The following is a 14,596-nucleotide window of genomic DNA, read 5'->3' as shown; positions in this document are numbered from 1 at the left end:
TTGAGGTTGCTAGTACTCATACATTGCTGGAGAATTGTTAGCCAATCCAGGCAGGGAACCTCATGGGAATATAGTAGAACACGTGAGACATAGCTTTAGTTGGCCACGTGCTTCAGCCTATGATTTGTGGTCTTGTAAACAACCCCAGAGCATGTCCTTTACCATTGATTGACCTTTGCACAGACTATTTCGGGCCTTACTAAGAGCATCTTAAACTGAGGAAAAACAACCAGTTTGCACATATTATTACTTGAGAAATTATCCTATTAAAATCTTGTCCTGTGTTAATTTCAAAAGCTGTTATTTTTAAAGACTTAATTTTTAAACTGTACTCCAAGATCCACTTATATTACCGAAGGACTTTAGCTGCTACCAAGAAATTGTTTACCACACAAATATATAAGTGTGGAAATTTAGAAAATTCTAGCTTGCTTTGGGTACGTAAATCTTAACCCAAGTCATAGTTTCTTTCTCTGCACAGACAGTTGATATTAGGATTATATTGTGTTTTAGAAATAGAAACTCCAATGAGAGGAAGACAATTCGAGAAATGTTTTCAAATATTTGCTGTGGGAGCAGAGGGGTACCCCAGGGGTAGAGAACAGAGATACCCCAAAGCTTATAGGGTCTTGACTCAATGCATTTCACATTACACAGAACACCAGAAAAAACAAAGCTCTTATCCTAATAGAACATGTAATGCTTTGGAACTTCTGTTTTAATTGTGAATAAACTACTAGTGCATGTTCTTGGAAAAGCAGAAGTTGGGATTGTACAAAAGTTTATACGTGAGAGATCCGCTGCTGCTGAGAGGTGGCCGCTGTTAAATTGAATTGTATATATTTCCATAAATGTTGTGTATACAGTATACATACTTCTCTTTGCTACTGGCAGGAAATATTACTTTGAAACTTTTCCCTCAATATATTTGGTCATTTTTAATATCATTACATAACTTCATTATTAATTACTGCCACAAGATAATTTATTCAACCATCCCCCTTCCATTTGTTAACTTTATTATTTGCTAATTCAAACAGCACTACAGTGAAATAAAGTTCTTTGTAATATATATCTGTGGAAGTCTAAATTTGTAATTGTGGGCTAAATTCCTGAAAGTAGACTTACACATCAAAGACTGTGTGTTTTAAATTTGAACAGTTACTGCCAAGATTCACCTCCAAACTGATTGCTCCAAGTTTTACAGTCCTAGTGACAAGGACTTAGAATGGCCACAGCTAAAGATTCTGGAACAGTTTCATTATCATCCTAGCTGACATTTATTGAGCATGTTCTGTGTGTATTTGTTCCCAGCTCTTTTTTCACTTGTATTAACTTTTTAAATCCTCACAATGACCCTGTGAGGTAGGAACTCATTTTACAGATAACGAAACTAAAACTGAGTCACACAGAGGGGTTACTTATCTTGTCTGACACCCTGTCAGTCACTTAAGGTAGTGAGTGACTGAGGATTCAGATGTGTGTCCTTGATGGTGATAGAGTGACCATGTTTGAGTTTCTAATAGTGAAGTGGTTAAGAGAGAAAAGCCAGCTTTGCACTTAATGTGTATTGCTTGGGATTCATCTAAGGTCTAAGCTTAGAAGTTGCTCTGATAATTTCCTACTGACTGAATTTTCAGCAAGGTGACCTTTGGCAGCTCATCTATATTCTCTTTGCCTCTTATTTCCTCTTTAGTAAAATGAATATAATAGCAACACCTGCTTTGGGGGTAGAGTAAATGAAGAGCACAGTGCTTATAACAGTGTTTGACACAAACTATGTATGTGTTGGATTTTGCTGTTGCTTCCATTATAACTTCCTTTATATAATTAATGTATACAATCGTGTATATTTTGTATTTGTTTCTGTAGAACAAATATGTAGGATTGAGATGGATAGCTCAACGAATAATACCTGTGAGAGGTGGTAAAACAAGGACCCAGGAATATTGTACTCATTGCACTCTGTCAGGAGTTTCTTTCCAGTGCTCCTCGGGGGACTCCCAGGGAACGATTGCATTCATTTCCTTCTGTCTGTGCCCCTGTAGAACTACAGACTCTGGCAGCCTCACACAGCAGGAGAAAGTTGATTCATAGATGTGAGTTTCAGTTGCCTACTGTAGGCATCCGCTGTAGACATCTGTATAGAAGGGCCAGGATCGCACAGGGGAAACTGGAGATGCATTGATAGAATGAAGAACTCTGAGAATCGCCCCCCAGGAATATGGTGATAGCACTTGGTACATTTACAAGAAGTTTTCACATACGTGAGCTCATTTGATTTTCTCAGCATTGAGGCATGTGAAATAAAGTCTTCCCCTTATTTTGACTACAGTATCTAGGTCTACTCTTTATCTCTTTATATTATTAAAGCATTTCCAAAGTGTAGAGATTTCTCTATATGTATTAATCTTCGGTTTCTAAAATGATTTTTGTTTCATAACCATGACTATTAAACTCTATTACAACAGACAGGCTCTCATGGGACCCAAACATGGGGCATGATTTTGTTGTCGTTTTGGAAATTTGCCCTAGTTTGGGGGAATAAAAAGATCTGGCACCTTCTATTTCATTTTATAGGTTCAAATACCACTGAATGCCATTGTGGGTTTTGGCTTGCTGAAAACATTGGTAACAGTGGGGTTTTGCTAATTTTACTCCCTTTTAAGAGGAGAGAAGGGTTCAGCCTTCACACTACCATTTAGCTAGTTTATTAGCATGTTAAATAATAATCAAGGCCTCTTCTAAAAACTCATCAGATTTCTTAAGCTTTTTAAAACCATGGAAGTGTAATCCAGCCCAACTTCAAAGCCGCTGCTGTAGCCTTCGTCCCCATCATCTGCCTTGTTCAGTCTCCAAATTAAATTCATGCAACTGCCTGAGTTCACATATCAGTTACTGCCAGCTTTTTAAGGCGCTGTAAGCAATAGTTACTTTGTCCCCTTTCTGTGACTACTTAAAGAATAGCTTTGAAATTACTTTTCTTTTATCTTACCCAAGTAGACCTGACTAGAAAGATTGCTTACAGAAAGTGTATGGGGTGGTGGGGAGGAGTGTGTGTATGTGGGTTTTTTTGAGGGATAGTATAGGACTGAAATTAATAGCCCCACCTCAAAACCACTATCCTGAGGTTTGGGATTCTGACACCAGTAAATAGATAGTAACTTCTTCATTGTCTCGTAGCAGCTACGAGTGAGTACCTGGTCTAGTATCTTCTCCAAAGGGATCCATTGTCCTAAGCAGCTCTCTGAATGTGAAGTTAGAGAATAGCTGACATTTTCTTCTTCGGGTCTGATTGCTCACAAATGACTTGCAGCACATAGGTGTGCAAACATGCATGGATGGATATCCCCAGCCATCTCCTGGCTGATTCCCCACTCCAGTGGGGCTGCCTGACCCACTTATTTATTTATCTCAGAGTGTGGGTTCAGTCTGGCACAGACCTCCCATCCATGAATCCCTGAGGCTCTGGTGCTGGCTTCAGGTCGCCTGGTTTGTAAGACAAGACTGGCTGGAGTGGTTTAGGAATAGGTTCCCGAATTCCTTGGGTGTCGGTTCTCTTCAGCTCAGACACAGACACATTACATTTTCTATCCAAACTCAGTCTGTCATATAGCCTGAGGACTGGGGCTGGGACTAATGTGTGTTCATTTTATCACCTTCCCTTCAATGTCAAGCTTTATTCCCCATCCTCATCTGAAGCAGAATCTAGTTGTGCTCACATCATATGAAACCCTCCTTTAAAATTGTTACTGTCTGCTGGAGCCTGAATAAACTAACTTACAGAAGTCTAGTTAACAGCTAGCTGAATCCTGTGGCCATTTTTTAAGACAACTTTTCCTCTATTGTGGATTTCATCCAGATGAGTAGTCCAGCAGTACTGTCCTCAGTGTGACACGGACTCAGAGATCCTTTGTCCGTGCAGCAAACACAGTGCCCTACCCAATGTTATTGTGCCCTGAAGAAAAACAACTTCACACCATGATGTGGTTAAGTTCCCATTGAAATGACTTCAGCACTCCCTGGAAATTGACTGGGAGACCACCCTAGTCAAGCGGAGAGCCTGATGATCGAAAGCCAACATTTATAGACAAATATTTTCTATCTCAGTGCCTCCTAGGGGTTTGTGTGGGCCATTGTCTCGATGCTCTGGAAGTCAGATGTGCTTATGGCCCTTGGATGTTTACAGCTGGTGGTATATTACCTTTTTGTTTTTCTCTTCAGGATCAGGAAGAAAACAAGGGAGCGACAAGTTGGCCTGAATTCTACATTGATCAGCTCAATTCCATGGCTGCTGTAGGTACACTTTCTATTCTCTAACACATGGTTTAAAATACAAGTCTAATACAAAGCACACAGTTACACAATTAATTCACTTGAGTATGAACTACCAAATGTCGTTATCTTTCCAAACTCTACTCCAAATGTTCAATGTTGGGAAAACAGGGCTGGAGGGAGGGCAGGAGTGGTACTTGGCAAAATTATTTTTTCCAGTATGTTTTAAATAAAATCAGCACACCCTCAAATATACGTGAGTTTAATGTTATAAGAGGAAATGTAATCTTAAATCTGGCTATGTCCAACTTTAACTTGCAATTGTTCTTACCGATTATTTAGAGTTTCATTACAGCAGCACTGTTCTAAAAATTAATGCCATTTAAAGATAATGACACTCTCTTCATTGTTCTCCTCCAGTTCTCTTATTGAAGATTTATTTAGTTCCTGGGTTCTTGATTTTACAGGGCACCAAGATACTCTCTTGCTCATATAAATAACAAAAAGTCTATGGTATGAATGGTGTTATGAAAAGGCATAATAATAATACCACCACTGGGATGTCCTTGGGAAATCTTTGGTACATGTATTTTTGGTTTAGTAATTGCTTAAAATGCATTCTCCATGTCTAAAGCAGAAGTCTGTGATGTCGGCATTCTGAGCAGCTTGAGGGGCACGTATTGATCCCAGCGGAAATATGTAGTGGAAAACAAGTCATCAGCTTTTAGCCTTAGGAGCTTAAATCCCCTTCCTGATGATAACAAGAGGAGGTTGCCCACAGTAGAACACGGCCTTTGCCTCAGTGGACACACTCATGCTTTTAAGAACCAGTCTGTTAGATTCGGCTTTGAGTTTATACTGTCCATACAGATGATAGCTTCCATAATGCTTTCTTCTACCTCTTTCTTCCTTGCCTTCCCCAGAGTGCTTGTGGAAAATTAGTTTCTTATCGCTGAAAGCAAACATTTTGCTGCTGCTGCAAAAGTTAAAAACTGACCAGAATATGTGAATCATTCACACTTTGCTAAACTTTCAGAGGCCTTGACTTTTAGCAACTTCCTCCTTTCTGGATTTTCCTTTGAAGATGCTTCTGCTGTCCTACAGTGAATAATAAACAGCCCGGTAAATGTGAACAAGGCTAAATTTCATAGAGGCTTCTGCCCCAAGGGTTTCTACTCAGAAAGTACAGCAGAAAAGAATAGAAAGTAACTCCCAAATCTTCCTCATTCAAGGCATCCTCCACAAGGGCAAAGGTGAGAAAAGGGCAATTTCAGCATTTGCATGAATATGTTAGCAGAATGTGAGGCTTGTGGTGGCTATCAGGGATTTTCTATGCTTCTGCCTAAACCCTAATAATTTAGAGTCATTTACATTTCCTTCTTATAAAGGTTATTTTCTGAATTCTTGTTCTTTGCTGTTAGGGAAAAAAGGACCTGCTGGGCAGGCTGTCTTTCATTCTAATGGAGTCACCATTGTTTGATAGCTAACAGGGGCACTTGTTTCTTTGTTAATGAATTCACTTCCATAAATGGAGAAGCACTAAACACTATGGATTTTTCCTTCATATTTTGGGACCATTAGGTTAATTGGTCTTTTAGTGACTTATCCATGCCTGTCCCGTGTCCACCTGGGCTCCCTTCCTGCTCTAGGGGGGTCCGTGATGTGCCCGTGTGTGGCCTCCATCAAGAGCCTTCTTTTCTCCTCATCCAGTCCTTGGACATTGTGTATATTTTTAAATTATATTTGCTTTCTTTCCAAGAGAATCTCAAGGCTATTAAATTGGCAGTCACTTTGCTATTTTTTGTGTTAAACACCTAGCAAAGCTTTCTAATGCTCCGTTAAGGACCCAGCCAGTGTCTTTCCAGGGTTAAATGTCAAAGGCGTTAACAGTTTATGAATTAGTGAGACCAGAGAACTGCTGCATGCATAAAGAAGTAAGGAGGCCTGATAAGACCAGAAACTCTGCTGGATATTCTGTTTTCCTCAGCACACTTGTTGCGCCACCTCCTCCCATAGTTCTGGCTAATCGCTCTGGTAACAGTATTAGAGGATGCCTACAACACACAGCCGAATCCTGAGGCGTTTTCCCGGGGACTGGGAGGCACACAGTTTGTTCAGTCCTTTTATGGCATGGCAGCCAGATTCTGGCTCTTTACTAGGAAATTCTTGAGGGGCATTTATCCATTGTCATCATCCTTTGCCTTCAGCATCAGTAGCGACTACGGCTTTTGAGTGTGCATCTTATGACAAGAAGTATACAGGCACTTTACATGTTGTTTTAAAGACTTACAAGCACCCTATGCTGTAAGTGCTATTTATAGATAAGGAGTCTGAGACTCAGAAAGGTTACCTTGCCCAAGCTCATCTAATTAGGAAGTGGTAAAGCTGGAATTTAAACCCATCAGCCTGAGCTGAAAGACTCCTTTCCAATTTGCCTCTCACTAACTTGGGTTAAAAACCCATAAAAGAGGCCTCGGAATCCCTCCCCATTCCCCACTCCCAAGTTTTCTGAGGCGGGGCAGGCATCTGTTTTCTTTAATGCCTTGAGAGTGATAAACAGTCCAGGTCAAGGACTGCAGCACTTACTAGTTTGTGAAGCCGTTTGTGGAGCAAGTTCAGCTACTTACGTAAGCCTCCTAACAAGGATGCTTTGTTCTTTAGAGGACCCCTGAATGATCCATTGAAGAGTGAAAAATGGAATAATAAAAGTGCAGCCCAATAGGTTGCAGAAGGACCTGGACTCTCGGTGTGTGACTTTGTACACTCTTAGGGTGAAAGGGTGTGAGGTGGAACTCAGTGTGCTTAGCCTGCCGGCTTACTGATTTCACACCAATGAAATGTCCAAACCGGAGCCTGGTTCCTGACTCCCAGCCTGGAAGGGTTTCTGTGCCTGTGCCTTTCTCTCAGACCCGCATGCTCCAGTGAATACTGTAGCAGCTTTGGCCAGACCCTCTGCCAGGGTGCACAGTCTTTGCCCACTTCTCATGTGAGCAGGGCACCCACAGAGCGTCACAGCCTATCCCGCATACTGGATGTTTGGTGTAGCAGCCATCTGCAGAAATGTAGGCATACCCCCTCTTCTATAAAAAGCTGCAAATGAGCCTTCTTCCTAAATGTGAAGATTAGAAACGTGAGACTTGCCATAAATCATTTCATTTTGAAAAGTCCCATCAGTATATTAGGTTCATCTACATCCTCTGCTTTCTCAATACAGGAAGCAATCTTAGATTTAAATCTTGTGTCACATATAAAACATAGGATATTGTGTTTTGTTTTGAGAGGAAAGTAATGGTCCTTATATTGGAAAAAATTCCAATTTAATTTTCTTGACTTTTCTTAAATCTCCCACCTCTACTAGGGAGAGACTCAATGTAGTGTGCTTTTATATGTCCCACCCTCTTCAAGGTTAAGATAAATGTGTGCCAATTCTCTTAGTATTAGTGAACCATAATAAAAAATGTGAGTAGTCTTTAATTTGGGGACTCTTTTGTGTGATTAAGCTTAGGAACAAGGAGTGATGTTCATAAAAGGCTTGATTCTGAGCTGCAGAGTCAAAGGATTGCTTAACCCCTTCCCCAATAATTTTTTTGTTAAAAACGTTTCTTTTTCAGACTAATTTTTTTATTTTGGTTCTATATAGTATTTTTGATGCTGGTTATGAAAACAGTTTGTAATTATTTTTTCTTCCCATTTTTGTGGTTAAGAATAGTATTTCCTCAGAGAGTTTCTAGATGAAATTATTTAGAATGGTACGTATGTAGCTGGTTTTTGAAGGTAAAGTTTTTAGACGAGTATACTCGTCAACGACTGAAAAAAGAACATTTTGTGAAAACGTGTATACACGTTTCTGCCGGGGAAGGGGTTACGAGTGTAGAGTTCAGCTGTGCCTTGGGAGATTAAACATACTTGGCTGGATTTGTGCTGAATTTTCTAGAGGATGGGTCTCATAGAGCTGTGAAGGAATTCACTGACTATTCTGCACACAGTTCTTCCCAGCCACCCTCTGGTGACAGCTGTCCAGATGCATCACTAGCAAGAGGACAACTTTAGCAGAAACAATAACAGCTTAAAAACAAGATTTTACTGATTTTTATTTCAGTTGCCATAAATGATACTGATATTTATGTTTGCTTTGGGCTTTATCCTCGTAATTGTGAAGTCAAAGTTAGACTTTAATTAACATCTAGTTCCTTAACGCTGATACTGTTAACTAGAAAATAATTAAGCAAAGTCTTCCCTTGATGATTTGTTTTCCTGAAAGAAAGGAAGAGACTGGATCATTGCGACACATTGGATGAAAGGCAAACTTTTTTTTCAATGCCCTGTTTCCCAACCGCACATTTTATCAGAATTGGTAACAGGTGAAAAGACTGTGACTAGCCAAGCCCGTGTACAGAGTAGGATGAAGGCAAGGGACCAGTGATTCCATGTGTAGAGGCACCTGGGCCCAGAAGACCTGGGATACTTCTAATACAACTAGGGCAGCGGTTCTCAACCTGTGGGTCGCAAACCCTCTGGTGGTCGAATGACCCTTTCACAGGGGTTGCCTAAGACCATCCTGCATATCATATATTTACATTATGATTCATAAGAGTAGCAACATTACAGTTATGAAGTAACATCGAAAATAATTTTATGGTTGGGTCACAACATGAGGCACTGTATTTAAAGGGCCAGAATGTTGAGAAACACTGAACTAGGGGGTTATGGGGTGAGGGAAAGGAAAAGACTTTTTAACAAGTCTGTAAGCTTATTAGCATTCATGACTTTATAATACCAACTGAGATCTGCTTCCTTAGGACCTTGTTCTTCCAAGTGAGGCCCACAGACCTGCATCCATATTGCATGGAAACTAGTCAGAAATGCAGCCTCTTAGGCTGCACCCCAGACCAAACAACTCAGAACCTGCATTTCAACAGATGCCCAGATGATTCATATCCACGTTAAAGATTGAGAAGCAGTGCTCTAGCAGATCCCTGGGAAGGGAGAGTGCACACACACACACACACACACACACTCCATATCCTAATTGCCAAATGATGTTGAGTTGTTTCTAAAACTTAAGCATTTCCATCGTAGAAAGAATTGTCCATCATAGTATCAGGTCCAATTTAATTCTTCCTTTTTAAAAATATTTGATGGAACCACAAATGTAAAGGACTATACTTTTCGTCTGAGGAATGGGAGAGATAGGGTGGGAGGATTGCTGCCCACCTCAGCTTGATAGTGTGATAATGTTATTAACTTTAATTGTCAGAATGTTGTTATTAACTACAGGTTCGCTGTTCTTTCTATCTAATATAAATAGTAATATCTCATCAAAGTGCGGTTTTAGAATAGTTACACAAACATTTGGACAACTTAATCTCTATTAAGTTTTCTAAACATTGCCTTAAAGCTTTATTTAAAATTGGAAATAACTAACTTTTAGTAGAGATAACAAATATGTGGAATTCTTGGCGTTTGCTCCACATTTTGGCTTGTAGTAAATCTTTGTTACAGATTAATTATTTATTTGTATTAGAAGTAATAGTAGCATGTAATCTGTGGGTTTGCCTTGTTTATACCATAATTCAAATATAGAATTGGATAAAGTAACCTCAGTTTTCTTTGTATAGAGAAAATCTCTGCTCGCATTAGAGAAGGAAGAAGAAGAAGAAAGAAGTAAAACTATAGAGAGCTTGAAGACAGCACTAAGGACAAAACCAATGAGGTAATTTTTTCCTAGGTAGTATATACTACTTGTCTCTTTACTTTTCTTTTTTTCTTCTACTCTTCTCCTCTAGCCCTTCTTACTCTCTTTTCTTTCTAATTCCTTTTTTCCCCCTGCAACAGCCAAACTTTTGAGGAAGTCCTCAGTTAAAAGCATGTAATTGAACCATGGATAAAATACTTTAACCACTGAACATTCAATAAATTGATTTCCTTCAATTAAAAGATATGCAAGCAGCCATTAAAATGGCTAAAATAAAATAAAATAAAAAACAGAGACTAACAAGTGTTGGTGTGGATGTGGAGAAATTGCCACCCTCACTAATTGCTGGTGAGAATGAAACATAGTGTTGCCACATGACCCAACAATTCTACTCCATAATGTATAGATAGCCAAGGGAAATGAAAAAAGTACCCTCCAAAAAACTTACACACAAATGTTCATATCAGCATTATTCATAATAGCAAAAAAGTGGAAACAACCCAGATTCTGTCAACTGATGGATAAATAAATAAAATATTATATATCCATAAAATGGATTATTCAGCCATAAAAAAAATGGAGTACTGACACATCCTACAACATGGATGAGCCTTGAAAATATTGGTGCAATGTGAAGAAAGAAGGCAATACACAAAGGACCAGGTATTATATGATTCCATTTATAGGAACTATCCAGAAGAGCCAGTCCACAGAGACAGACGGTTTAGTGGTTGCCCGGGTTTGGGGAGAAGGGGAAATAGTCTTTTGGAGATGATTAAATTGATAAAGTGTTCTAAAATCACAGAGTGGCAGTGGTTCACAACTCTGGGAATATATTAAAAATCACAAAATAGTTCATTTGAAAGTGTAAATTTTATGGCATTTGAGTTATATATCTCAAAAACACTGTTACTGAAAAGAGGATGGGCAATCATCTTCACTGTGCGCCTCCCACACCTTCATTTTCCATCAATGCCTCTAAGGTTTGCTGAGGTGTTGGGCTTACCGGCACATTTCATTAGCACAAGTGCTAGGAATGAAGCCAACTGGTTTTAACTAGCTTGGCTATATCTGGGTCGTGTGTTTGGGTGAAAAGGCTGGAAGATAAAGATATATTTCCTTTATTTGACTATAAAATGCTAACTAAGAAAAACCTACTGACTCATCAAAACTCTTATGTAGTTGTCTGACAGAGGTTTTCTAGCCTAGATCAGTGTGTCCCTCCGTGTGTGTTCTGTGTTCTCAGATGTCAGTGGGTATCCAAGACTAAATAAGTTTGGAAATTTCTAGGGTAGTCAGATAAACAGGTTATGTTATTTCTGAACTTTTTAGAGGCTTAACATGCAGATGTACATTCTGAATTACTCTTGATTGAAATTACAGTAAATAAGTACCATAAATATCAATAAAATTGATATACGGTGATAAAGTGTTGCTTTTACTATTTTATGTACTTGGATTCTGAGTAGCATGCAATACAAAAGAAGGATTTTGCTACAGAACCTTAGGGTTCTGTATTTGTTTGACAAGCAAATATCCTGAATTTTAAGGATTCTCTTTGACTTTCATTGATAGGGGACCTGCCTGAGTCAGTGGTTAGTACATAAAAGTGCATGGGGACTGGGTACTCATAGGATCAGCAGATAACTTAACCTAAGACAAATGTTCTGAGTGCCTTCTTGCTCCTGATTTTCTGTGGCTATATGATCTGATAATTGGTTCTTTGTGTCAGTTGAGATCTGTTTACCTCAAGTGGAGATTTTTTTCACACTTCTGGTTAGACTTGACCACTGGGTCTGTGTCGAGGAAGAGGCCAGGAATTCAGAAGACTTCATCGGTGTAAGCCTTTTGGTACTTTAGGAACTGCATCTTCTTCCTTTCTCCTGCTCCCCACCCACCCCCTAAACTTTTCCATTAAGGGCGATTACAAAATTCTAAGGAGACTTAAGTCTGACACATTTTAACCTCCTCCTGACAGGTTTGTAACCAGATTCATCGACTTGGATGGCCTGTCATGTATTCTCAACTTTCTAAAGACCATGGACTACGAGACCTCAGAGTCTCGCATACATACCTCTCTCATTGGATGTATAAAAGCACTCATGAACAACTCTCAAGGTCGGGCTCATGTCCTGGCTCATTCTGAGAGTATCAATGTAATTGCTCAGAGTCTGAGCACAGAGAACATAAAAACGAAGGTGGCTGTGCTGGAAATCTTGGGCGCCGTGTGCCTGGTTCCCGGGGGCCACAAGAAGGTTCTGCAGGCCATGCTGCACTACCAGAAGTACGCCAGCGAGAGAACCCGCTTTCAGGTGGGTGTGTCCCTCTCCCCTTCTTCATTCCCCCTCTGTCAGGTCCTCTCCTGGCACTGAGCGGGGAACATAACTTGAGATTTCCTTGGTGGTGATTACTTACACCATGACGTCAAACATTTCTTTCCTCTTAGGTTTTAGGACCAGCGAGTAGAGTATGCTTTCTATAATTGATCCGGGGTTTTGGATTTACTGAACTTGAAAATGTGACCCAGGTTCCTACACACGATAGAGCACACATCTTTTGAATCCGCTAAATGGGATGTGCCCTGAAAATTTTACAGGTTGCCCTTCTTAGTTTAGCAGCAGCCTAAACAGTGAGATTATGTCACCGTAATTATACTCACATGGAAGAAGCAAGCAGAGTTAACGAAGCAGTCTTTTATATTTTGTATGCATTTTTATATGAACATATATGATATTCAGAATTTTGAAAGAGTTTTTAGGCCTACTCTTTAAAAAGTGGCTTTCTATGGATCAATGTGATTCTGACTAAGCACATGATTTTAAAAATTAACTTCTAATAAAATGAGTGGAAGGTTAGTAATGATTCGGTCCTTTGTTTTTGTATTTGTATCCTTGGTAGACATTAATTAATGACTTGGATAAAAGCACAGGGCGGTACCGGGATGAAGTGAGTCTCAAGACTGCCATCATGTCCTTCATCAATGCAGTGCTGAGCCAAGGCGCAGGCGTGGTAAGGACCTTATGCAAAAAACATATATTATTAAAGAATATTTTTTGAAAGATTACTGCCTATTCTAAAAAGGTAAATATGAATTGTATCACCCCTTTACTTTCAGGAAAGTTTGGACTTTAGACTTCATCTGCGCTATGAATTTCTGATGTTAGGAATTCAGCCTGTCATAGATAAACTAAGGGAACATGAAAATTCAACCTTAGATAGGTAAGTCAAGCTGTACGGTCTGAGACAGTCCGTGCTTTCTCCTTGCGTGTAGTGCCACTCTATCAACTACTTGTAACCTGTCCGTGACACAAGGTACTTGCACCAGAATGTCAACTCGGCTAATGCTGTTTATTATGTTAAGACTTTCTTGGTGAAAGAAGCAGCACACTGTGTGGAGCACTTAGTGTAGGTTTTGGCACTAGCCCTGAATCCATTTCCTAGACTTGAATCTTGTGTGCCCGTGTTTGTAGGGTGTTTTAATAGCATCTCTTTAATTGTCTTTCAGGCATTTAGACTTTTTTGAAATGCTCCGAAATGAAGATGAACTAGAATTTGCCAAAAGATTTGAACTGGTATGTGGGCTTACAATTATTCTGACTTGACTCATGAGCTCACGGAGTCCCCCGTTGCAACATGTGTTGTAGAGCCAGCGTGCAGCAGTGTGACCTAAAGGCAACATCAGAGTTCTGCTCTGCTACCTAAGTGGCAGGATGAGCTTCTGTTTGCCTGAGCTTCTGTACCTTGCATTGTGGGAACTGAGGAACTTGGGTATTTGACTTAAATTTCTTTTTCATGTGAAATAGGTTCACATAGACACAAAAAGTGCGACTCAGATGTTTGAGCTGACCAGGAAGAGGCTGACCCACAGTGAAGCTTACCCTCACTTCATGTCTATCCTGCACCACTGCCTCCAAATGCCTTGTGAGTGTTTGTGATACGTATTCCTCAGTGTTTGGGCATCATCCAAAGGGATGTGTCTTCCGGACATGCTGATTAGGTTGGGTTCACACCAGAGATTTCAAACCTTGGTTTTGTGACAGCCCAGTGTCTCTCCACACAGCCTATGTGATGTTGTGAAGTTCTTAAAATGAAATTAATTATAACTTGCTTTGATTTTTAAAATAAATATATACCTTACAACACACATAGACAAGGGTAGAGAGTTCCTCTCAAGTAAGTAAATGATCATCGCAGGTCTGAATTTCAGAAACTCTGGGAAGCGTAGGTACAGATGTTAACATCTCTCTGGTTCCAAGGCTGGGCCTTCGGGTGATCATGTTGAAAAAATATTCATTCTAGTTGAGAAATAACCTGAAGTATTTTCCACCACTGTTTTCTTTTGTAGACAAGAGAAGTGGCAATACCGTTCAGTACTGGCTCCTACTAGATAGAATTATACAGCAAATAGTTATCCAGAATGACAAAGGACAGGACCCTGACTCCACGCCTTTGGAAAACTTTAATATTAAGAATGTCGTACGGATGTAAGTTTCTTCTTACTTTGCTGTCTGTAAGATAATAGTGTCAGTTGTAAGACATTTATTTTAATCCTACTTTAAAATAGCAGCTGGGAGAACTGAAATGTTTTAGAGGTTAAATAGGAATTCCTTGCTATACACGTGTATT

At 39.7% G+C, this 14,596-nt stretch overlaps 1 protein-coding gene across 5 annotated transcripts in view; it reads left to right on the top strand.

Moving 5' to 3' along the window:
* DAAM1 (dishevelled associated activator of morphogenesis 1) overlaps positions 1-14,596 on the top strand; it is a 155,737-nt gene that overhangs the window by 100,249 nt on the left and 40,892 nt on the right. For all 5 annotated transcript variants that reach the window (XM_006767659.2, XM_006767660.2, XM_006767661.2 and 2 more), the window contains exons 4-11: positions 4,225-4,296; positions 9,894-9,988; positions 11,949-12,282; positions 12,869-12,979; positions 13,086-13,189; positions 13,476-13,542; positions 13,774-13,891; positions 14,316-14,454. In XM_006767659.2, coding sequence (XP_006767722.1) covers positions 4,225-4,296; positions 9,894-9,988; positions 11,949-12,282; positions 12,869-12,979; positions 13,086-13,189; positions 13,476-13,542; positions 13,774-13,891; positions 14,316-14,454 — 1,040 coding nt within the window. The remainder of the gene's footprint in view (positions 1-4,224; positions 4,297-9,893; positions 9,989-11,948; positions 12,283-12,868; positions 12,980-13,085; positions 13,190-13,475; positions 13,543-13,773; positions 13,892-14,315; positions 14,455-14,596) is intronic.

The sequence above is a fragment of the Myotis davidii genome, unplaced genomic scaffold (assembly GCF_000327345.1).
Source record: "Myotis davidii unplaced genomic scaffold, ASM32734v1 scaffold281, whole genome shotgun sequence".
NCBI classification, from domain to species: Eukaryota; Metazoa; Chordata; class Mammalia; order Chiroptera; family Vespertilionidae; genus Myotis; species Myotis davidii.
This window is presented reverse-complemented; position numbering and strand designations above follow the sequence as displayed.